Source organism: Spinacia oleracea, chromosome 1 (assembly GCF_020520425.1).
Source record: "Spinacia oleracea cultivar Varoflay chromosome 1, BTI_SOV_V1, whole genome shotgun sequence".
NCBI classification, from domain to species: domain Eukaryota; kingdom Viridiplantae; phylum Streptophyta; class Magnoliopsida; order Caryophyllales; family Amaranthaceae; genus Spinacia; species Spinacia oleracea.
In genome coordinates this window covers 42,591,558-42,618,188 of record NC_079487.1, presented here as the reverse complement: position 1 = coordinate 42,618,188, position 26,631 = coordinate 42,591,558, and the positions used below count along the sequence as shown (strand labels likewise).

Sequence of the window (26,631 nt, the reverse complement as noted above, 5' to 3'; positions counted from 1 at the left end):
CAACGCCTAACAGTCCGTTGGAGTGAGAAAGTGGGAATCGACATGACGAAAGCAAGGAGTAATTAAAACACAGCAAAGAAAGAAAGAAATTGAGAGTGATGGAAAATAGGGACGTATCTAGCCTCTATATATAGCTGAACGCATCAAATGACATCCTGATCCCATTCGGAAACGCATTAAGAAATCCGAAAGTCAAAATTCGTCAGGAAAGGACTTTCAGCGCCCGAAGCTGGGCGCCGAAATAATTAACGCCCAGCCTTGGGCGCCGAAAATGCAGCCCAAGGCCCAGATTTCACAAAACGCGGAGCAGGAAAAAACTTTAAACCATGTTGCTAGACACGAGGCCCTATGTACAATTAAGATCAAGCCCAAAAGCACCTTTAAGCCCCCAAATAGCAAAAATGAATGGTAAAACTGGGTCGAAACTTAGACTTGTCTCAAGAGACATATATGTACACTTTTCAAAATAAAAAATATCAAGGTCATTCTTCGAAACACCAAAAAATGTTGTTAAGTCGTTGGTTTCTCAAAATAAAAAATGTTTGTCTGTCAAAGGATTAAATCGGGCCAAGCTAAACTGAATGATATTAAACCTTGTCGCCCGAAGACTGAAGTCACACCCCATGACTTCGCCAAAGTAGCACACCACTATGAAAGGTCGCTCGCACATACGAGCTCGACCCCAAACATGATTAAAAGACGTTATGAAGTATGCAAAAAATGACCACCAAAGCCCGAGTGCTTGGGGGCTCGCGAAAAGTATACTCCAACAGAGAGCGCGCGATCAAAATCACATTCCCGGGCTGCGCTATACACAAGTCCCGTGTTTGGATAATCTCAAAAAAAAAAGGAAAAAAAACGGTATTTTAAAAATATCGTTAACAGAAATATACTCAGTGTGGGCCCACTTATAGGACACACCTAATCAGGAAATATTGCGACCCACCAACAGGTTGTAATCACAAAAGCCCTTCTACATAGGCAAAATGAAAAGAAAGTAAGAAATTCAAAATGGGCTCGCCCACCTTTAACGGGCGGGGTCTGCGTCACTAGCCGCGCAGGTCCTCAGTTTTCGAAAAATAGAATCTTCAAAAAAACAAATGAAACAGGCTCGCCATCTTCAGCCGGCGGGGTCTACGTCACAAACCACGTAGGTCCTTATTTTCAAAAAGCACAAACAAATTTAAAAATAGATTCGTCCACTTCTATCGGACGGGGTGTCCACCCTTAGCGGACAGGTTCGCCATCTTCAGCCGGCGGGGTCTACGTCAAAAACCGCGTAGGTCCTTATTTTCAAAAATTTCAAAAACAGATTCGTCCACTTAATCGGAAGGGGTGTCCACCCTTAGCGGACAGGCTCGCCATCTTCAGCCGGCGGGGTCTGCGTCACTAACCGCGCAGGTCCATAGTCGCTGCAGCGATAACTTTTTCTGGTTTTCCCTTTTTCCAAAAATTAAAGGATCGGCTTTCCCTTTTTCCAAAAATTAAAGGATCAGTTTTTCCTTTTTCCAAAAATTAAAGGATTGGTTTTCCGTTTTTCCAAAAAAGAACGATGTGCTGGATTTTCCTTCGTTTTACGTCCCATAAAAACAAGGGGGTTTTCTCGTTTAGCTAGCCCTGAAAATGAGAATCTTTAAAAATGTTTTTACCTCGTGATTGGGCTTGGCCAGGCCCAATTACACTTTATAGCTTTAATTTCGAAAACATTTGTAGCTACTCCCAATGACAAAGTGAAGGAGTTTCTACGTCTCTTTAGATACTTCCAATGACAAAGTGAGGGAGTTTCTATACTATCCTTTGACAAATCCCAATGACACGTGAGGGATATGTCGACACTCCAAGTGATGACCCTTAAGGGAAATGTTATCACTCGGGGGCTCGTGAGACCCTCGCAAAAACAGGTCACCATGGCTTGTGTGGCGCACCCCGTCTAGTACTTTGACCATCGTTTTATTCCAAGACTCAGTCAAAGTGGGGGCTAACTGTAGACACCTACTTTTTTCCCCATTCCCGAAAGGGAAGGTTCGATGATGAAAACGTAAATCTCCACTTGACAACGCATCTCCTATAAAATAACGAATCTCATTACCCCTTTTCATTTCACCCGAAACCTGCTATTTATAAAAACCTGCTATTTATGGAAACCTGCTAAAAATAGTAACTGCCGTAATGGGTAATTGTTAAAAGTGGCAAGTTATAAAAGATAGAAACCTGTCAGAACTAGGTGTTGCACTCCAACATAAATCCTAAATGAGATAGAAATTGCGAGAGAATCCTATTCCTAATATGATTCGAAAGTAAGAGTCACGTATTAATTAAAATCGTAACGATCCTAGAGTTCGTAACGGGCCCAGACGCATCCCGTCACAAGGTTAATACGCACTAAAGGACTCAATTAAATCTCAAATACTCCGGATTCTAGGAATCCGAATTTGACTAAGAAAAACAACCCAGACCCTATTTTCAACGCCTGGCTCTGGGTGCCGAAATCTTCAGCGCCCAGGCCTTTCGGCGCCCAGGCCTGGGCGCTGAAAATACCTGGTACGTGTTTTTTCCTAATTCCTCGTGGATTAGAGTTCTGCAATCCTATCTTTCCACAAACTCTTTTCTATAAATAGGGCCTTAAGTTCGACGTGAAAAGGACACACAACACACAATTATATTCCGAGTATTGACTCTAAACCCCTAAGTCTAAGCCTCACGCTGCAAAACTGATCACGCGTTCTGTCGCAATCGATCCATAAATCGAACAGAACGTATCCTGTCCCATAACTTGAGATTCGTTAAATAAAAGGAGAAATAGCAAAGTCAAAGTGGTTAGTTTTCTGAGAACCATGACACACCTCTCAAGGGTGCGTCGTAATGTGTCCCTTTTCCATGGTTTAATTGCTTTCCTCGCCCTTTTATGAACAGTTAAACTAACTAAAATCTGATTATTCGATCACGCTTAATAAATATGATATTTTTGGGAAATTGGATTATCATGCTAGGTCCCTTAAAATAATCTAAATCAGATAGTCGCGTTCGATCTAGTACCATATGTTGCATATTGATAAAATCAACTCAGATTAGTTTAATAGTTAACGCATGTCCCTTCAATTATTTATGCTGAGCTAGTAAGGATATCTTGCCTCTGGAGTTATCGAAGAGCGAGTACTCCTCTCGGTAGTTACAGTCCCCCGAACCCTCAATCTCTACCCTGCGGGTGTACGTTGAGCGATCCCCACCACCAGGGATCACAAGGGAACCTACGGCCGTCGTGGTCAAACATAATTGCACTCCCTTTATGTCACGGTAACCGGGTTTTGTCATTTTTTCTCATTGTCGTTAAAAACTGAATGGCGACTCCTATATTACTAGTCAATTGGGTGTAAACTCACAGGAAATCCAATTACACTTGATTTGACAAAAAGAAGCGTCACACCCACGAGGGACGAGGTCACGCAATAGCCTCGTGCTTTTTCGACCCCCTCACAGTTCTTCATTTTAGTTCTTGCCTTGATTCAAATTTTTGGAAGAGTTTTGGGTGTTTCTCTTTGGAAACCCTTGCGAGATCCCACTCGCCCTCATGAGCGATTGTGGGGTTCAAAGAGCTTGTTGCATGCGTTTAAATGCAACCGTGATTCCTACGAAAGTGAGTTAGTGTGCATTCTTGTAGTTCTTATTTTCGTAATTTTGATTTTTAATAAATAAGCTCATTCTCCTCCCCGTTTCTCATTCTAGCTTTACTTGAGGACAAGCAAAGGGTTAGTTTGGGGAGTTTGATGCGTGACATTTATGTCGCACTTAGCTTAGGATTTTAGTTCATTTTATTAGCATTTTATTATTATTTTTGCTTAGTTTTATCGTTCTTAGTTCGTTTATCACATTTTTGCATTAATCGTAATATTTTCTCGTCTTGCGTATATTTTAGTCGTTTTTGCTCTAAATATGCCTTTTGTGCGCATTCTCATTGTGTAAGAGTCATTTTGAGTATTAGCGTGTTAATATTGTGTCATTATGCTTGTCGACGAGTTATATGTTTTACGATTTGCAAAAAAATGTTAAACGAATTAATATTTCGATTTACGATTTTAATAATATGCTCTACGATTTTATTGAATATGGTAGACGAGGCAACTAGCTTGCATACGATGCCTACAACGTTGCAGCAACATGAGCAGCCACAAGTGCACGAAAGAGCCAAGGCAAAGCAGCCGCAGCAGCTACACTCGTGCACTCACAGCAATAGCTCAAGCGAACAACAACAGCAATAGCTTAGCATGGCACGCGAGCTAATCAGCCACAGCAGCAGCTCTCTTGCTCACCTTTAAGCCATAACACAACATCCTTGTGCTCTCTATTCAGCACGTACACACAGCCACAGCAAGGCAAAGCAGTCGCAGTAGATCAGTACAGCAGAACACGCAGCAAAATAGCGCAGAACAGCCCTGCAGTTCTGTTCGGTCGCACATGAAGTGTTGTGCGATCGAACAAGGCTATGCGATCGAATGTGAGCTTCTGTGCGGGCGAGTTTCTAGACAGAATGGCCTGAATTTGGTGTGCGACCGAATGTAATTCTTTGTTCGACCGCACACATTTTGTGCGACCAAACACACCCCTTGTGCGACCAAACACGGCTGCGGGGCTGATACTATAAATATGTAAAATCGCAGCATTGTTAATCGTAGTTTAGTTTTTACATAATTCATTTTCTAATTTTCAGATTTTAGGCTTAGCTTAGAATTCTAGAGAGAGAATTAGTTTAGGGCTTAGATTAGTGATTAGGAATAGGATTCACTGCTTCAAATTCTTGATTCTTAGTTGAATTCAATCATCAAATTTCAGATTTCTTTTCTCTTTCCTTTGAGCTTTGTTCTTCATTTTTGTTCTTCAAGTTTGTTGCAAATTCTTCAATTCAAGGTATAATTCTTCTTTTCTTTTTGATTTGTTCTTTAATTCTTTAATTGCTTCATTAATTTCGTTTATGCTTTGATTTCATGCTTGTATTCTAGAATTAGTTTCATGCTTTGAATTTTCTTGATTTTTCCTCAATTTTTGAGGTTTGAATTTTCTGAATTTTGTTGTTTCAATTAGCTTCATTAATTCAATTAGTTTCATGATTAGGATTAGTGTTAGTTTAATGTTGATGTTAATCATGCTAATTGAGTAGTTTAGTATGGAGGTTAGGGATGAAGCCTTGGGATTGAATTTGGGGAATTATAGGGAAATTCATGATTGATGTTGTGATTAAATGTGATTTGGTTATAGGATATCCATGCCTAATTGAGTGGTAGTTGCAAATGCTATTTGATTGGGATTTGATTGGAATGCATAGGCTAGGTTTGGCAAGACATTGCGAGACTAACTTGTGTAAGTGAATAGTGGTGCCTATTATATGCAAGTTTGTTTAGTCTAGGATTAGGCGAAAGCTGTTCCGATCCGTAGATTAGACGCTTCGCGTGCCCCATCCGAGAGGTGGCGGGTTCGTCATTTGATTCTATTCCCCTATGTGCTAAGTCGCTGCATATTCATGAATGTTTTGACCTTGTTCTTCCCATGATTCGATTTCCATAGTCGATTCCCGAAATCTCTAGAATTTCTTTATTTGTTTGCTTTTTTAGCTTTGATTAGATTAATTCAAAAACTCATTTTCCATCCGAACCAGCTTCTGAATGCATAGATTGAATAGTCAAACATATCCATTCCTATGGGACGATCCCTATGCTTGCCGCTATAGTTCATATAGCCGGTTTGTTTAGTGGTTTATAAATTTTGTTTGGTGAGGTGAATTTTCTATTCAACGACGGAAAAACACCCTATCACTCAGCATTTTCAATCAAAACTCCCAATAAAGTATTGGGGTGAGTGTATCTTGTGTGCTACATATCTGATAAATCGAATGCCCTTGAAGAGTATTGATAACATCACTCCTTATGAAAAACTCCATGGTCACAAACCACTTTATGACCATCTGAGAGCTTTTGGATGCCTGGTTTATGTTTCAACCACTAAAACACACAGAACCAAATTTGATCCTAGAGCTACAACTTGTGTTTTCATTGGATACTCCCCCTCTCAGAAAGGTTATAAAGTGCTAGACACAGCTACAGGAAAAATAACTGTGTCTAGAGATGTCAGTTTCCATGAAACACATTTTCTCTTCCACCATTCAGTTGATTCTTCTACATCTCCATCTGACTACCCACACTCTATCTTTCTACCTATTCACACTCCTCTCCTACCTGATCCAAACACCTTCTTACCCTATACAACTCTATTCCAACCCAATGCTAGCTTCTGACACTGATACTCTATCAACACCACCTCCTTCACTTTCAACACCCACCTCTACACCATCTATTTCTACTGAATCTAATTCCATCTCATCTTCTTCTCTTTCTTCCACTCAGTCCACACATAATAACACTCCTGATCCTCCTACACCTCCCATCAGAACTTCTAATAGGGTACATAAACCACCTTCCTATCTTGACAATTACCATTGCTATACAGTAACACATGGATGTAATCTGGTTTCCTACATAAACTTGCCACCTAGTCATCATGCCATGGTTGTTCTCATTGATAATTTGACTGAACCAAGAAATTATAAAGAAGCTGCAGAGAAACCAGAGTGGGTACAAGCTATGCAGAAGGAAATTGCAGCTTTGCTTGCCAATGATACATGGGAGGTAGTTTCTCTACCTGTAGGAAAGAAACCAATTGGCTGTAAATGGGTTTTCAAGATTAAACTTAAAGCAGATGGCTCACTTGAAAGATGTAAAGCCAGATTGGTGGCTCAAGGGCTCACACAGAATTATGGTGTGGATTATGAAGAGACTTTCTCTCCTGTGGTTAAAATGGCAACTGTGAGATGCATTGTAGCTCTTGCAGCAAACATGAAGTGGACCATCTACCAGATAGATGTTAATAATGCTTTCCTTCATGGGGATTTACATGAAGAGGTGTATATGAAGATGCCTGAAGGCATTCCTAATCCACATAACAAAGTCTGCAGGCTTACTAAGTCACTATATGGTCTTAAGCAAGCTTCAAGGCAATGGTTTGCCAAATTATACGGAGAGCTGAAACTTCAAGGGTTTGTTCAATCAAAGAATGATTATTATTTGTTTATTAAAAGAACATGACACTCACATCACTCTAGGTGCTGTTTATGTAGATGACATATTGCTCATAGGAAACCATCTTCCAACTATCACATCCCTGAAAAGACATTTAGATGAGGTGTTTAGCATCAAAGACCTTGTGTCATGAGTTATTTTCTTGGCATTAAGGTGGGATTCTACCTTATGGTGTGGTTCTTACTCAAAAGAAATTCACTAGGACTTTGTTAACTGATTGTGGTTTTGATCTCCACAAAATTGTCGTTGCTCCTCTACCTCTCAATACTAAACTTCTTGCAGATGAGGGTTTACCATATGAATCTCCAGAACACTACAGAACTCTAGTTGGTAAACTAAACTTCCTCACACATACTAGACCTGATCTGTGCTATGCTGTGCAACTTTTGAGCCAATTCATGCATCTACCCAGAATTCCTCATGTCACTGCATTACATCATGTTCTAAGATATGTATCACATACAGTTGGCCAAGGCATTCTCCTCAAAGCTACTGATTCTCTCACTTTGCAAGCCTATTCCGACAGTGATTGGGCAGCTTGTCCAAATACAAGAAGATCTATCACTAGATATGTGTTACTGCTTGGGAATTCACCAGTTTCTTGGAAATCTAAGAAGCAAGGTACCATTTCTAGAAGGTCTTCTGAAGCTGAATATAGAGCCATGGCAGCTGCAGCTTCAGAAGTCACTTGGATGGTCAGATTACTTGAAGAAATTGGGGTTGCTAACCTCAAACTAGTCACTCTGCGCTGTGATAATCAATCAGCCATTTACATTGCTAAAAACCCTTTGTTCCATGAGAGAACTAAGCACATAGAGATCAACTGTCACTTCACCAGAGACAAGGTGTTAGAAGGGTTAATCCAGTTAACTTATCTTCCTACTCATTCTCAAATTGCTGATGTTTTCACCAAGGCTTTACCTTCTCCTCAGTTTACTGAACTTCTTTTCAAGCTAGGGATTTCTTCAGCAACCCCTAGCTTGAGGGGGGGGGGGGGGGGTGTTGGACAGACCTATACTACTGATGCACAGGTGCAGTCACACCATAATAAGCCTATGCCTGCTCCCACAGGAATGCAACCCATGTAACTGAATTATAGCTGACATGGCAGTTTGTTTCTTGGTTGTTAGTGCATTGCCCTCTGATTGGTTGTTAGGCTAATATCTTGCTTCTGATTGGTTAAGCCAGCAAAGCATATCTGATTCTATATAAGCTTATTTACTATATTAGTTTCATAATTAATTCCATCCTAATAGCTTGTAATAAAAGCAACTAAGTAATACATTCTATTTTCTCTCCTTATCCATTGTTGTTGTTCTACTTTGTGCTTCGTTGTGCAAATCGTTCAGTTTCAACATCTTCCCCTATCTCTTGCAATCTTATCATTTTGCCACCCTTCTATCCTCCTAATCGGGGCATCACATATATTGATGGAACTATTAGTCTTTTTCTGAAGGTTTCAGATATTGATGAAAATGAGGAAGTGTACTTTCCCTACAGAAAAGAGGTAAAAAGAATGGGACACGGTAATCTTTTGAACCCGAAAGTTGTAGATGTTGCTCTAACCGTTAATCTCATGAGATTAGTGTATGATGCATCATCATTTATAGGTGCTCCCCAGTTTTGTGGATGTAATGATACCATTACTTATTGAGTTTTCTTACTGCAAAATGGCATGAATATTGGTCCAAGGCATAGGAAGAAATGGGTTCTAGGTATGGCTGCAATCCATGATAGTTTGAACAGCAGAATAACTCATACAGTACATGATATTGACTGCACTTCTTTTGTAGAAGTTGATTAATGAATCATTCTGGTTTATCTTTGTTATTCTCTTGATGTCTTACTGTTGATATCCTAGCCTTGAGCAGGTTGATAATCATCAAGAAGTCGATTGCAATACTAATATTACAACGGTTCCTGGTTTTTGTTGAGGCTTCTGTGGCCAAGCCGAAGAAGGTGTTGACGCATTTCCAAAACTTAACAGCATAAGAAAACAACTTATTTGGTGCTGCAATTACCATTTGGCAAATGTTGCTCCACATCTCAACAATCTTTTTCTTTGCACGAATCAAAGAATCCTTCAACCGTTCCGAGAGGTTGTCGTAATAGGCCTTTAGGCTGCAAAAGGCCTGATCAACTTTCTGGAGTATAAATCTGCAGCAGGGAGCTAGAACACCATAGATTAGCTTCCATGTATAGTTGCTCAAGTCCTTCAATGCTTTGATTCCGTACTTTGTATAATGTCGGATTAACTCCCACAGTTTTTCGACATATGCTCGAATGCTTTCCATTGGGGTTTGAAAGTTAAATCTTCAGAATTTGAGAGTTATTCAGGATTTCAGGTTGTACTATTTATAATTTAATTTTAAAGTGTTAGTAATCTCTAATTAATTACTTAATTATACTAATACTACTCCCTCCGTCCCGGAATACTCGACCCGGTTTGACCGGCACAAAGTTTAAGGGACTTGAATTGACTTATTTAATTTAATAGTTAGTAGTTGATAGTGGGGTATTATTTTAATGTAGTTAATGGGATGTGGGTTAAGAGGTGGGGTTGGGGAGAGTAGGGGTTGAATTTTTAATTATTTTTTGTATGGAGTAGTGGGTATGTGGTTTAATAGGGGTGGAGTGAGAAATAATATAATATTGTTAGAATATTTCCATTTTTAGAAACAGATCAAGTATTAAGGGACGGCCCGATAAGGAAAACAGGTCAAGTATTCCGGGACGAAGGGAGTAATATTTAACACAAACATATATACGAATGTAGTAAACAATATGTGGACCGGAATGTTTTGAGAAAATATTGTATCTATTGGTTTCGGCCAATGAAAAATAAGATTTCTAATTTATTTTTGAATTAAAAAAATAAAGTGCCACGTAGATAATTAGTTAGGTGCCATGTGGATATTATGTGCCAAATAGATATTTCAATTATGTTATCCCACTCTTAAACACGATGAAGTCTATGCCGTATGGTTATCAAATAGGTGCGGTAGTAGTACTATTAAATATCTAATGTAAAATAAAGATGAAATATTCAATTTAAAGTTTAGAAAATATACAATTACATGGATTGAAATATCAAAAAAATGAAATAATCCATATACAGAAACGCATGTATGCTTACTCCTTATATTGTACTCTCTAACTACTTAACTATACTAATACAAATATTTAACACAAACATATATACGAATGTAGTAAACAATATGTGGACTAAAATATTTTGAGAAAATATGTATCTTTTGGCTAAAATTTCATTAACCCTGCTTTGCATCACGCCACCACACCCACATACACATAAATATATTATATGTACGTAGTATGTATTACGTATATGAACGCCTAATTTAACTAAAAGTTCTAATCAACGCAATGTACTTACTAAGGCTGCGTTCTATTCACCTGATTTCCACTTATTTTTCCTAAACTTATCTTATCTGAACTTATCTGAACTTAACTGAACTTATCTGAACTTATCTGAACTTATCTGAACTTATCAAAACTTATTTTAGTTATAATTTGTACTTGGTCAACCCTTATTTTTCCTGAAATTATCTTATCTGAACTTATCTGAACTTAACTGAGCTTATCTGAACTTATTTTTCCTGAAATTAATAAGTGGAAATAAGGTGAACAGAACAGGGCCTAATGCACCATAACTCTTCGAGATAGGATTCTAATCAAATCATGATTCCAAGTTACATACTAATACAAATGCATTATAACTCTTTAAGGTAGATATTGAAAGTTCTAATCATATTCAAATTTATAATTGATTAGGTCCTAGATCGTATTGTTCAATTCATAACCCACACACAATCACATCTTTGACTTTTTTTTTTGATAATTTGGGGTTTTATTATATTAAGTGGGCAAGAATTGCCAAAGACATAATACAATGAAACAATAGCAGTAGAGGTGATTAAAGTCAGGCTAAGAACTCATCACTCCTCGTAAGCCCTTGCTTTGCCATAGAGTCAGCAACCGTATTGGACTCCCTGCTTTTATAAACTATGGTGATGCTTGGTCCTTTTGCAAGTGCTCCCCTAATGAAATTGATTTTGAAGTTGAGGTTCCATGGTCCTTTGATCTCACCATTACACCATTTGACAGCATTAGTAGAGTCAGATTCAATGATGATGGTTGAGTTCCTTGTACGTTCAGCCATACGAGAGATGTTTATTGCTCTGTGGATAGCTAGAGTTTCCGCATGATTGATCTCCATGAGAGGGATTGGGCTTGAGAAGAGACACAAGAATTTTCCGGTGTGGTCCCTCAGGACACCTCCAATTGATGATTTTGAGAGGGCAGGGTTAAGAGATGCATCAACATTCCATTTTAGAGTGTCTTGAGGCGGAGGCAACCAGATTATTGAAATTTTTTGTTTCTTATCACATGAGCCAGCTGCTTGTAGGGGAGAGAACTTGAGGCATAAAGGGTTTCTGAGAATATCATCAAGGTTGTATGGGAAGGGGATCCCCCACCCCTTGATCCACCAACAAATTCGAACCAGAATCAGGTTCTGGAGTTGTTCAATTGAGCATGATTTATTTTCAAAGCACCTTGAATTACGCTCTTTCCATAGCGTCCACAATATCACGAAGAAGCTTGCTGCCCATATTTTTTTAAATAGGGTGTTGCCTTTTGGGAAGTACCAGAGTTCAAATGCTTGCCTGATTGATGATGGGGGAACCCATGTGAGGTCCCAAAGGTTTATCCACCAACACCAAATCTTCCATGAGACCGAGGAGTGTAGAAATAGATGATCACAACATTTAGAGAATGTTCCGCATAGTACACAAAGGTTATCATCGTATGGGATAACACCAATTCGAGCCAATTTTTCCTTGGTGTTTATTCTTCCATGGAGAACGAGCCATGAGAATATTTCAATTCGGTGTGGCACCAATCCTCTCCATAGGCCTTTGATTGACTCCCCGTGCAGTTGAGGGTCTGCTTTTACAAGTTCCGTAGTGTATGATTTTACTGAGAAATTCCCCAATTTATTGGGACTCCAGATTAGGTAGTCTAGATCATAAGGGGAGAGGGCTACCTTCTCTAGTAGCTGATGCAGTAGCTGGCTTTCAACAATGTCTCTCGGCCTAAGGGTACGGGTCCAGGATAGACTCCATCTCCATACATGACCATCCCAAAAACCACATGATGCTACTGATGCATCCTTCATTATGCTGATGGAGAAAAGTCTTGGGCATACCTGTTTTAAGGGAGCACCCCCCACCCAAGTTTCATGCCAAAACAAAGTACTTTCACCATTGCCAATTTTCTTTCGAATATTTGAGAGAAGAAGAGCTTTAGCGTTGGGGTTTCTCAGCAAAGCTGAGCAAATGTTTCGCCATGGGCCACCTTTAGGTGGAGTGCTGATGTCCCCTATTGTGAAGTATGGGCCGTACTTGTATTTTTTACGAATCAAGCTACACCATAGGGGCCTGCTGTCATTCAAAAATCTCCACAGCCATTTACACAAAAGACCGAGATTTTTATGAATTAGGTCGCCAACTCCAAGACCTCCAAGTTCTTTTGGGTATTTGATAAGATTCCAGGATGCTGGTGCAATATATTTTTTACCAAGGGAGCCACACCAGAGAAATTGCCTTTGTATTTTGATGATTTTTTCCGCTACTCCTCTTGGGATTGGGAAAATAGATAGATAGTATAGAGGTAAGCTAGACAGGGAGGATTTTAGCAAGGTGAGTCGTCCTCCAAGAGAAAGGAGGCTGCCTTTCCATGAAGAAAGCTTTTTCTCCATTCTTTCTATGATTGGGTTCCACATGTTTATTCTATAACTAGAGCATCCAATGGGCAGGCCCAAATATGTGAATGGAAGGGATCCAATTCGGCAGAGAAGAGTTTCTGCTGTTTGTTGTAGCCAGGAATCGTCTATGTTGATCCCCATAATTGAGCTTTTATGAAAATTGACCTGCAACCCCGAGGCGAGGTTAAAGAGCACTAACACCTTTTTGATGTTCATGAGGGAGTTTATGTTGGGTGGACAAAACATGATGATATCGTCTGCATATTGGAGATGCGTGATTTTGAAACCATTTCGGCACACTTCTATACCTTCCCATAAATTCAGAGATGTTGCCTTTTGGATGAGAAGGCTGAGAGGTTCCACCACTAGGTCGAACAAAAATGGAGAGAGCGGGTCTCCTTGACGAAGGCCCCTTTCAAGCTTGAAAGGCAATGTGGGTGAACCATTGATGAGAATAGATGCGGAGGCCGACATCACACAAGATCGGATCCAGTCTCGCCATTTGGGGGGGAATTTCATCTGTTCTAAAATCCAGTCAAGAAAACCCCAAGATACGCTGTCAAAAGCTTTGTGAAAATCCAATTTTAGGATTGTTGCCTTGAGTTTGTTTCTTTTACATGTATCAATTATTTCCCCAGCAATAAGTGCACCATCGAGGATTTGCCTCTCTTTTATGAAGGATGATTGGTGCGGTCCAATAAGGGAGCCCATTACTTGTTGGAGTCTTCGAGCCAGCAGTTTTGAGATGATCTTGTAGAGGCACCCTACCATACTAATAGGGCGGAATTCGTGAAAACCACAAGGATTGTCCACCTTGGGTATAAGTGCAACAAATGCAGTACTGCATCCTCTAGGCAGACATGAAGTATCCCAGAATTTCTCCACCATCATATATACATCCTCTTTTATCACTTCCCAAGCTTCTTTGATGAATTTGAAGTTGAAACCATCTGGCCCAGGCGCTTTGGAGGGATCACACGCAGCCACTGCACTATCTATTTCCTCGTGAGTGAAACTAGTAATGAGGAAAGACTCTTGTTCTTGGGATAGGGTGTTGAGGCCAAGATTGTGGAAAATAGGTCTGACTGAGTATTCTTCTTTAAAGAGTTTTCTAAAATAATCAACTGCTTCAGATTTGATTTCGGTGGGGTCTTCTATTTTTGCCCCGTTCTTCTGTATGGATTCTATGTTGTTTTTTCTTTTTCTGATCGAGGCAATAGTGTGAAAGTATTTGGTGTTACGGTCCCCCTCCTTGAGCCATTTAGCACGTGATTGTTGTGCCCAGTAAACCTCTTTTTTCTTTAGCCATTCCCAAAGGGAGAATTGAGTTGATTTCCTCTCTCTTAATTCTTCTTCATTCAAATCTCTGTTGTTTGCAATCTGATCGAAATCATGGAGTTTGGTTTCAAGTGTTTCTATTTTTTTCTCAATGTGACCAAAATCCACAATATTCCATGATTTAAGCGCCTGCTTCACCTGTTTTAATTTTCCTGTTATTTGTTGTTCCTCTGCCATATCCCATGATTTTTTTATAATCTTCAGTCAACTCGGGTTGGATAGCCAAGCGTTCAGGAAACGGAATGGTCGAGGACCCCAATTTTTTACTTTAGCATTGACGAGGAGTGGGCAGTGGTCTGACAGATTTCTTTTGAGCAAGGAGACTTTCATATCAGGGTATGAGGTAATCCATTCAGATGTCACAAACAGCCTATCAAGTTTACTTTTGGATTTGCCTCTAAACCATGTGAACTTCCCATTGGATGGTGGGATCTCTAATACCTGCATTTCCTGCAAAAATGATTTGAAATTGCAGGCACCAGTAGTTGAGAAGTTCTGGCTGCCTCTCTCACTCGGGTCTAGTACCTCGTTGAAATCCCCAATCGCCAGACAAGGTACTATTGAAGATTGACAGTAGTTCACTATGCTTTGCCAGACAATTGCTCTCTCCTCTATGGAACATGGGTTGTAAATGTTTATGAGAGTGCAAAGAAAATTGATCGGTTGGATGTGTCCAGTGATGGCAATCCAGTTTCTTTCACAGCATGAATTGCTCATTGAGAAGAAATCATTCTTCCATAAGGAGATTAGTCCACCTGAGTTCCCTACTGATGGGCTACACACCCATTGTACATGTGCCTCATTCCATACAGACCCAATTAATCTTGGGTTGAAAGACTCTAGTTTGGTTTCTTGGATAAATACGAAACAAGGGTGATGTTTAGTTATGAGTTTTCTCACAGCACTGCGTTTTATCTTGGCCCCTAAGCCACGAAGGTTCCATGAAACAACTATCATCAGGTTTGGTAGGATGAATTGGCTGGTTGTTATCAATGGGCTGCTTCCCAATCTTTCTTCTGCTGAGAAAGAATTTTGTCAATGCGTTTGTGAAGGGATGCAGTTGGACCATTAAATTGCATTTCAAATTGGGTTGCAGTTTTGGTGATGTCAGCAACAGACAGGCCTAATGGTGGTGTGGGATGGTCAGATGATTGTGGAGTACTGATAGGGAGTATGGGTGATGTTTTGGTTCTGTTTTTTGTTTTGGATTTTTGTTTCAGTTTTTTCCTGTTTGATGTGTGGAGGGATTTTAAGTTTATAGGAATGAACTCTTCAAAGCCTGGTGGGAATAGAGGCCCAGAGGAGAAAGAAGAGTTTGAGGGAGTGGGCTTGGGCCTTAAGAGTAGCTCGTAGCGGTTTGAGATACAGATGGGTTGGTTGGGTTTTGAGGGGGAGATATTCTGGGCTTTGGGTGGAGATGGAAGGGTGGGTTTTGGTTGGGGGCATACTGAACCTGGGCTCTTTTTGGATTGAGGGGGAGACATGGTGTTGGGTTGTTGTGGGGGGATCATCTCCATGATGATTGGACCAGATTCCCATGGGGTGGGGGAATGTGAATCCAGAGTTTTCAGTCCACTGTCATTATTGTTGGGTGACTCTATGCAGTTAACAGAAAGACTTTTTGGGGAGTTGTGTGATGATTGATCTTCACCCTTTTTGTCCGATCTTTTCAAGGGAGAATCAGCATCTAACGCGCCGTCGTCAGAGTTTGATGTGACATCATGTCTCATCGGCTGAGTTGGAAGTGGACCATCTTCATCAGAGAGGAAATTGTAGTCTTCTGTAATGCAAATTTTATGATTCTTTCCCATAATACACATCACCAATTTGCAGTTAATTGTGAAGAGACAATCTGTAATAATCTGGATTTTTGCACAATTAAATTCACTGTAATCAACTAATGTTACTCTTCCAAAAACACACCCAATATTGTAAAAGTTCTCGTAGCCCCAACCTCTTAGCGGCACACCAAAAACTTTCAATTGTGTTTTCCTCCATAAAGGGGCACATGTATCATTGACATTTCGTAGTTCAGAGAACCATCTTTCCAGCCATTTGCTTTCAATCATATCAGTCTTTTCTTCTATGTTTTCAAAAGATATGAGGTGGAGAATCCCACCCATTGGTTTTATGGATAAGCAATTGACCCCTTCAGCAAGAATGTGGTCTAGGATTTGGTACGATGATAGAGATGATGAGGCAACAGCGATTACGCTTCTATTAAAGAGATCATCGTGGTCTTGGCATCTCTTTCCTTTTATTGTGATTAATTCTTCACTCTCTGCTATACTAACAGTGAGTTCATCTCGCACTCTTTCAGTATCTTGACCCAAGACTCTCGAGCTCATCTTTTTAACCAAACATGGTTCCAGGATGAAGCAGTCAGGTTGAGGTTCAGGCTCGAGCCCCGGAATTTTGTGGTTTTTGGAGGTGGATGGATGTGGTTCAGTGTCTTTGGTAGGTTTATTATGCTCTTGGAGGTCTGTCTGGGTTTGATGATAATTTTGGCAAGCATCTTTGTATGAGCGGTGGTCACGGTTTGCTGTTGCGGTGGGTTTTGGTGGAGGGGGGGAGTTTAGGTTGTCGGACATAAGGTTGTTCTGTGTTATATGGTGGTTTTTGGGTTGTGTTTGGTAGGATGGAGTCATGCTTTGCCCGGAAAATTCTGATGCTGCTTTCCCCAAAGGGCCTGCCATGTTCTTCCTTTATTGCAAGGGGGAGAGACGAACTTGATGCAAATCTTACAAAAGCATAGTGAAATCTACGGTTCGGTCGGAGTTGTTTGGGTATGAAGACGTTGGTGATGGACCCATACGGTCTGAAAATCTGCACAAGCTCCTGCACTTGGATGTCTAGAGGCAAAGAATCAACGAAGCATGTTCTTGTTGCCACCATTGATCTTCCGCCATTCTTTCTCCTTTGCACCTTAGTCCATTGACTTGAATTTCTCCCATCAGAACCCTTTTCTCTCTCTCCCTCTCTCTCTCTAGGCATTTTTTCTAGGCGATTTTGCATTACATCTTTGACTTTTAATTTGGTTATCAATGGCTACTTCTTTGATCCATGATTTAAATTCCACTAGGAATGATTAGAAAATAAAAGTTCGTGTTTGGCACTTGATTGATGTGGTGAACTTCCGCAAACAAAATAGTTTAATTAGTTTGGACATGGTCCTCATCGACGAAGAGAGATATAATTCTTCTAATATTTACTTTATGAGTGCCACATAGGAAATCCAATAGTTTCGGCCAATTATAAATAACATTTCTAATTTATCTTTGAATTAAAAAAATTGAGTGCCTCGTAGGTAATTAATTATGTGCCACGTAGATATTTTAATTAATTAATTACTAATATATACAATTCCATCCAAAATCAAACTCCCTAATAATTAAAAAATAAATCTAAAATCAAACACTAAACTAAAATAAAATTCAATCCAAAATCACACACTCTGATAATTAAAAAATAAATCTAAAATCAAACACTAATCTAAAATAAAATTCAATTCCAAAATCAAACACTAATCTGACATTAGAGCGCCACGTAAGAAATCTAATGGTTTCGGCCAATAGAAAATAAGATTTTGAAATTATTTTTGAATTTTAGGCGTCGTGTTATGCATATACAATTTCATCAAAAATCAACACTCTAATAATTAAAAATTAAATCTAAAATGAAGTTCAATCCAAATTCAAAAACTTATCTACTCCGTAATATAATCTATAAATTAACAGTTGGTATATATACGGAGTATGAGTTTTATTTTAACTTAACAATTTAATAGAATCCGTGAATCGCACGGGCTAAAATTCAGTAAATAATAATTTTCTCTGATTTTCCCAACTACAGTTGATAAAAATTGATTTTATTTTGTTAAAAACTTCGTTTAAATAAATTATTCAGAACAGAAACAAAAAAAATTGTCTCATCCATGCGTTACACGAGACCTAACCTAGTTTGTATCTATTTAGCTATCCACCTCAGTCGGGTAGTTTACCCAGTGGGTAAATGTAGCCTTCCGCGTACTCCTATCACTCTCTTTCGTACTACTATGAATCCGTGATGGTTCCAATTTTCGAGTACTAGCACTTGGAAACAGATGTTTTCTCGGTAGAAACAGTTGATTGCTCGATTAACTATTTGTTCTAGTGTTCAGCATAGGGAGAGAGACTAGAGAGGATGTACGCCATTAATGAATTCAAGGCATGCTCTTTCAGTGTCCTACATACTCCCTCTGTCTCTTTTTGTTTTTTACGTTTTCCTTTTTGGGTGTATCAAAATGTTCTTTACATTTCCTTTTATATTATCACATAAATGATTTAATATTCTATCAAAATTTGTGTCCAATTATTATATCACTAGTACATAATTAAGCTTATGTAACACGTGTTGGTAACACTTTTTGAAATGCAAGATTGCTAGATTTTTAAGTAACACTTTGGTAATATTTTTTATAAAATGTAACACTCAAGGTAACACTTTTAACATAGGTAACATTTCATCGTAACACTTTTAAAATAGGTAACAGTTTATGGTAACACTTTTAAAATAGGTAACAGCTTATGGTAACACTTTTTAAAATAGGTAACATTTTATGGTAACACTAAGAAGTGTTACCTTATTTTTGAAGAAGCACTTTGAAAACACTTTGATATTAGGTAACACTTAATATTTGGTAACACTTTGATAGGTAACACTACTTTGTATTAAGTACACCTGTTCAACGGGCCTGGCAAAAATTAAACGGACCGGGTCGGGCCTTGCTTACAATATTTTTGGGTCGGGCCAGGTTGGATATTAAACGGGCTGTAATGGACTGGGTTTAATTTGAGTTTGTATGTATTTTAAATGAATAAAATTAAACGGGTCGGGTCGGGTCGGGCCTGAAGGTAAAGGAATGAGCCCTTTAAAAAATGAGATGGATCTGGACTGCTAATGGCCCCTCAGCCCGTTAAACAGGTCTAGTATTAAGTAACAATCAAAAGGTCTTGCGCACATAAGGTGTACAATAACTTTATCGTACACCAAAATAACTTTTACCTAGTTTTTTGTAACTTTTACTATGTTTTGGTTAACTTTTATATTATGAAATTTGTTTTGATAGATTAACATTTTAAAAGGTTAAATGATTAATTTTTATACATTAATGATTTTGAAGAATTTTTTTTATTAAAATGAAAAAAGTTTATCAAGAAAAAATAGATAATTTTTACATATATAAGGGTAAGTTTAATGTATTTTGAGTCAACTTTTACTTTGGTGAACAATATTTATTGTATACCTCATGTAAATAAGATTTTTTTTTTTTTTTGATAAATTGTAAATAAGAATTTGTGAGTAACAATAATACTTTTAAAATCATACGATCAAACTTACATTTAAATTTTTCGAGTGTTTAGTTGTTGACCACGTTTGTTTATAATTGTTGAGTCTTTTGTACTGCAACAAATTAGAGGAGCTTGGGCTGGGCCCAAAATCAATTGAAGTTCCAATTTGCCTTATTAGAAAAAATCAAAGAACAAAAGGTCGACAACAATTGTCTCAAAACATAAATGGCATCTCTCTTCTCCATTATCTCTTTGTTGGTTGCATATTCCATCTTCAATACATAGCCAACCACTGCTCCACCATCGCTAACAACATTCATCGCCCATCATAGGGTCAATTAAATCCAGAAACTTCGCATCAATGTCGCAACGCACTCTAGAAAACAAGGGCTCCGATATCTTTTTTTTTCAAACCCTAAATTATGTAAGTTCTATTCTCTCATAATTCTTATTTCAATAATTTAAGCTTTTAGAGTTTGATTTATTCACAACTGAAATTAGTTTTTCGTTAATCTAAATGGGTAATCAAAATGAAGGTGCGATATAAAAAAATAATCCGAAAAAGGGAAATCGATTTGGCCTGGTACTTGAAGAAATTGCGGGTTACAGAGAGCGCAGAAGTCGAATTTTTGTGATATTTGTTAAAATTTGATACTCAAGTTAGTGTTTTCTTCGTCTATATTGTTGCAGTTAGGTTTTTATTTGCTTGAATTCATGGTTAATTGAGGAATAACCAGATTAACAGGATTAATTCTTGTGTGTTTGTTTGTTTGTTTGGGATTAAGCTCACTACTGTAAACCGGTTGTTCTCACAGTATTGTGTCAGAGTGCCGATGTTTAAGAAAAATGACATTTCGTTTATGATTTTGGAGTTTTTTGCATAAACATATGTTAGCTTTTCGGGGTTTTGCTTTTATTCTGAAATCTTGTTATTGGTTTTTTTTTTTTTGTTGTTGAAGTTGCAGGAGGAGAGTGTTAGGGTGTATACGTGTGTTTATATTTTAAAATAGGACAACAACAGGGCAGTGGTATTGGCAACGTTAGTTGTAGTTGTGGGTTGTTGTCTAGCTAGGACTCTCATGGAATTTCTATGAAAAAAAGCCTTGATGTTACCCCTTTGAAATCTCAAGCAACGACTTCACTAGAATTGAATTTTTGTTTGGGTAATTAGATACTCATATTTTTCCTGGCAAGGTTATAACCAAGGGAAATTTAGTTTCTAGCACATTGACATATATATGTTAATGGAGAAGTTGTTAAGACAGCTCCTAGACTGATTTATTTCCGCTTACAGGTGTACTGGTCATAAGTTTACTTCATTATACCTGCTTTTCTTGGCTATAAGTTGTTGCTGGCGCTTTGCGAATTTAGGAATGAATGGTGAGTTTAGCTAACTCTTTTTCTGTCATTCTTCCACTATCTTTTCGTTTTTATGATATTAAGTTGCTCTTTTCTTGTCACTTCAAAAACCAACCAAGAGATGATTATGGCCCAAGGTGTCGATTTACTACCAGTAACTGCTACGCTACTAATGGAGAGGATCCCCAAAGCCTTCGTGTGATTGCTGGAGCAGTGGGTTTTAGATGTTTGATCTCAAGCAGTTTCAACTGTAGTTTCATCTTTTCTGGGCCTGCTAGTTCATGTTTGCAGGTTGGGTTTTTTGTGTGTGTTTTGATTGTTGGTCTACGTTGTTGTTGCTGAGTTCAAAGGAGCTTCATGGTTGTTTAATCCATATGGAGGAGGTCCAAACACGTACTGTATGATGTTGGCTTGAGGATCAGAGCATGTAATTCCTCTTTTATGCGTTTTCAGTTCCGAGGTGACAGTTTGGTGGTGTTTATTTTTGAGCGATTTGTTTACTCGGTCTCTATTTTGGTAGGTTTATTGTAGGGGTAGGTGCTGCTGTTTCTTGAGGTGCTGCTGTTGGTGAGGTGTTGTTGTTGCTTGGAGCTAGCTGCTGTTCCTTGAGGTGTTGTTGTTGGTGAGGTGTTGCTGTTGCTTGGAGCTAGCTGCTGTTGCATGGAGCTGTTGTCTGCTAGGAGCTTTCTGATGCTGTCTGCTTGGAGATGTTGTCTATTGTTTCTGTTTGATTTTGCTTGGACGTACTACTGCAGGCTGGTGATTTAGGAAGTGTTGCGTTTTTCTTTTTTTTTTGAATTTTGTGGTATAGGGACCGAAATTGATCTCGGCTGACTTTATTTTTGTTTTGATTATTATATTGCTTAGCCAAACAAAACAATTGTTGTATGTGGATGTTTCTGTAACCAACTACATATGAAATTATATCGGTTTAACTTATTTTCTATTGTATATGTTAATTTCACATTGTACATGCAAATATTTTTTATATTTAAAAATATATATATATATATATATAATATATATATATTGGGTATTTTAAATAAAATAATCGTAGTAGTAGTAGTAATAATAATAAAATAATAATAATAATAATAATAATAATAATAATAATAATAATAAAAAGAAGAATGTTACCTATTAATTAACAAGGTGTTACATTAGTTTGCAAAAAGTGATCCATAATGTTAAATAAAGTGTTACTTTATGTCAAAAGATGATTGAAAAATGTTACCTAATAATCAACAAGGTGTTACATTAGTTCGCGAAAGTGATACATAATGTCGGATAAAGTGTTACTATATGATTGAAAAATGTTACTATAGATAAGTAAGTGTTACATAAGAAATAAAAGGTAACACTTTAAAAATGATACCAATGATATAAAAAAGTGTTACATAAGAGGGTCTATAGTAACACTTTTAAAAGTGTTACCATACGTTACCCAAAGTGTTACATAAGACCTTAGGGAACATGGGCGGATGTATCACCCACTAAAGTGTTACCTATTGTCTATAGTAACATTTTTACCACTTTATGTATCACTTTTTGGGTGTTACTTAAGGTTCATTATGTACTAGTGTATTAACCAATTAAATCAATTGAGTCATTTAATCCCTCACATTTTACCATAGGTACATTAATTTTTTCTCATTTCTTATTATAAATAAACGTAATTTTCCTCGTTTACATGAAAACTTAGAAGAATTTCAATACACATTAATTAGTCGTTAAAACGCGTGTAAAATACCAAACGTAAAAAGAAAAAGAGACGGAGGGAGTAGTAAATAAATACTGTTTTTGCCAAAATACAACTCTAAGTTGTGCACTATATGTTGTACTCAGTAGCTAATAAATAATTTGCTTTTGTACCACTCATAATATATTATACCATATACGAAATACTCATAAACACTAGAATATCATTCATGCCAAGTCTAAAATTCTCAGTCACACCGCGCGCAACGCGCGCGGCCAACCGCTAGTATCATAAAAAAATTAAACAATCCATATACAAAAACGCATGTATGCTTACTTCCTATTTACTCCTTCCGTCTCTTTTTGTTTTTTACGTTTGGTATTTTTCACGTGTTTTAACGATTAATTAATTCGCTTCGAGATTCCTCAATGTATTTTATTTAAACAAGATAAATTACTTTATTTATAATGTTTTCACTTTTATCAAAATTCTGATATTGGGAAATGAGAAAATTTTAATGTCCCAATGGAAAAGTTTGAGAGATTAAATGATTCAATGAATTCAATTGGTTAAAATAATAATTGGACACAAATTTTGATAGAATACTAAGTCATTTATGTGATAATATAAAAGGAAAGGTAAAGAACATTTTGAAATACCCAAAAAGGAAAACGTAAAAAACAAAAAGAGACGGAGGGAGTACATGTCCAAAAGATTGGCAACTAATTTACTAAGCCAAAAGGTATTTTATAGGAACACATAGCTTTTCTGTACAACTTTAAAAGATAACTTGTTACTATAAAGAGCCCAAGAAAATTCCAAAAGAAGTCATCAAGAAACGAATTCCTCGAAAGCAATGGATTTTAATATTTGATCACCCATCTCAAAATCCTTATCTTTGATAATGATGTTGTTGTGCCTATCAACTCCTTTATTACTTTCACAAAGTCTTCCAATTCACCCTGGAATTGAAATTTGTGCTAGCATTAGGGTATTTAAAATATACATGCAGGGAAATAAGAAGGTACGTATCTTGACAAGTTTCAAAATAAGTTTTACATTTTTTTCTATATCCACGATATGTCTCATAAGAACAACATGATCTTGGACTTAATGGGAAAAAAACGTGTCATAAACTCAATATAGATGTTCATATTTTTCGTTGGGGGCCAATAACCAATTTAATACAAAGGATTCAGTGCATATCAGCAATTTCAAACGTTTGAACGCAAGATAAATATATTAATGGATTACATAGAATCCTTCTATTTTGGTCTTTTATAAAAAAAGAATCTACCTAGAATTATCTAGCACATCTTCTTCGAAGCAAATGGTTACCTTAAATCAAGAAGCAAAAAAAAAAAAAGGCACTCACCACAACATACTACGTAAGTCCTTAAAGCTGGAAAGTTCCTTCCTCGGTTTCTAATCCCCCATTTTGATCGTGTAAGTTTTCATAAACACATGAACTAAGGGAAACAAAAAAATTAGATCAAACCAGACCAAAAATAATCAGATAACAACAACCAAGAACATATGAACATATTAGACCATATCAGCAAATCCAATTAGACACCCACCCAAACTGCCACCCCCTCCCGGGACCAAGGCAGAAAGACATACAGGGACTTGTCAATTTTTACCTCTGCCTGTTACGATAGAATTAGGAAGTCTAGAGTCCTAATTCTATCATATTGAGTAGTCTAGAGTTAGAGTTATTGTCGTAATGTATTTCCTAATTACGTGGTTCAGTAGGAAGAAGATATTAACATGTACTATATATTGAGAAGCAGATTAATGAGAAAGATACGTTTTTGAGGATTAATATATTATTTGTCATGGTATCATGAGCCTAGGTTTAGATCAAAAATAAATATATATTTTTTTTCTTTTTCCGCAAGAAATCTGATTGAGGGTAGGAGTGCCGTGAGAAATCACCTCAATAACTATGGCAAAGGATGATGAAGACACACAGACATCATCGAAGGACAAACTTGCCAAGGAGTATTATTTGGGTTCTAGTGATGCACCGGGCAACGTAATTACGCCAATAAAATTACGTGGCTCAAAGAATTATGATGAATGGGCAAAATCAATACGCAGAGCCTTGATATCAAAACGAAAATTCGGGTTCATTGACGGGACGATCACGGAACCAACTTCGAATCCAGATAGATTAGCAGATTGGATAGCGGTTCATTCCATGTTGGTGTCGTGGATAACTCACACAATAGAGGAAGGTTTGAGATCGACAGTGGGAGATTATGATGATGCTGCAGAGTTATGGCTTCATCTTAAGAAGCGTTTTTGCGTGATTAGCGGTACTCGAATATGTCAATTAAAAACAAAGTTGGGTGATTGCAAACAAGGTAAGGGTGAGAGCATAACTGATTACTATGGGAGGCTGTCAACATTATGGACAGAGATTGTTCAATATGCGCGTACACCTAAGTGTTCGTGTGGCTCGTGCAAATGCAATATCGTAGGACATGTCGCTACTATACAACAAGAGGACTACCTACATCATTTTTTGATAGGTCTTGACACTCCGTATGAGGCAATTCGGGCACAACTTCTAGCCCAAACACCACTACCAGGGGTCGATGAAGCATACCAAACTGTCATTAATACTGAACGTATGCGAGAAGAGAATACATCAGGCAGAGAAAATGTGGTGGCCTTCAAAGTGGATGTGCGTGGCAAAAACAGGTACGAGGACAATAGCAATAAACTTTGTAACCATTGTAATAGAGTGGGACATGATGAGGAAGGATGCTACCAATTAATAGGATTTCCGGAGTGGTGGCCTATTGATCGCAGGGGTGGTACAGGTGCTGGACGAGCAGGAAGTCGAGGTGGCAGAGGGGGATGGTCTGGTCGAGGTAGAGGAGTAAGCGGAGCAAGCAGTAGCTCTGGAGCAGTGGAGAAACCTCCTGTTCGTGCCAATATGGTAGCAGGAGGTACGAAGGCACAAAGGGGTACTGATAATGGGCTAACTGAGGGACTTGCAGGGGTTACATCAGCTCAAGTACAGCAAATATTAGACCTATTAACTTCAAAAGCTAAAACAAATTTACAGGGTAAGCATTTACGTTGGATTATAGATACTGGTGCATCGAACCATTGCACGTTTAATCTCTCAATATTGAAGAACGTAAAAACAATCCCACATAGTCCCGTAGGTCTTCCGGATGGTCAAACCGCAAATGCAAATCAAGCGGGTTCAGTGGAGTTAGAAGGAGGATTAGTCCTAGATAATGTTTTATTTGTACCTCGTTTAAATTGCAATTTACTTTCTGTTACGCAGTTGAGTGATGAATCACATTGCACTGTTCAATGTACTAACAAAATTTGTGTTATACAGGACCAGTTGACGAGGAGGATGATTGGCCTAGGTGAACGAGAAGATGGATTGTATTTTTTCCGTGGTGTTCCGTTGGTCAAGGTGCGTACGGTTTAGACAGAGTGTGTGGTGGAACTGTGGCATCAACGAATGGGGCATCCGTCGGAGAAAATTGTGAAGCTTCTCCCTCCTGTGAGTAATGCTGTTAGAAAGAATAATAATGTATGTGATATATGTCCTCGGGCTAAGCATACTAGAAATAGCTTTCCTGTTAGTCAAAATAAAGCTAATAGAATGTTCGAACTGGTACATTTAGATTTGTGGGGGCCCTATAAGACACCTTCATCTTGTGGTGCTCGTTATTTTTTAACAATAGTTGATGATTTTTCTAGAGGAGTTTGGATTTATTTGATTCGTAATAAAACTGAAGTTGAGTCTGCATTTCTTAATTTTGTTGCTATGACTAAGAGACAATTCAATCAAGAGATTAAAGTAATACGAAGTGATAATGGGACAGAATTTAACTCGTTACAAGGTTATTTTTTCCAAAATGGTATTTTGTTTGAATCGTCGTGTAATGGTACTCCGCAACAAAATGGTAGGGTCGAACGAAAACATCAACACTTGTTAAATGTGGCACGTGCATTACGTTT

The 26,631-nt window shown here is 38.0% G+C and overlaps 1 protein-coding gene and 1 long non-coding RNA gene across 3 annotated transcripts; both read left to right on the top strand.

The window, feature by feature from the left end:
• The first annotated feature begins 8,158 nt into the window (after nt 1-8,158).
• Nucleotides 8,159-9,535, top strand: LOC110776586 (uncharacterized). 2 transcript variants are annotated; one of them, XR_008925864.1, is made up of 2 exons: nt 8,159-8,839; nt 8,996-9,535. It is a non-coding gene; the product is annotated as an uncharacterized lncRNA (long non-coding RNA). The 2 variants fall into 2 exon arrangements; XR_002530193.2 differs by having other exon boundaries at nt 8,986-9,535.
• A 14,950-nt stretch (nt 9,536-24,485) lies between these two features.
• LOC130465846 (uncharacterized) lies at nt 24,486-26,419 on the top strand. The gene is made up of 2 exons (XM_056834677.1): nt 24,486-25,715; nt 26,000-26,419. The coding sequence occupies exons 1-2, from the start codon at nt 24,584-24,586 to the stop codon at nt 26,032-26,034; spliced, it is 1,167 nt and encodes a 388-aa protein (XP_056690655.1). The 5' UTR covers nt 24,486-24,583; the 3' UTR covers nt 26,035-26,419.
• Nucleotides 26,420-26,631: the final 212 nt, after the last annotated feature.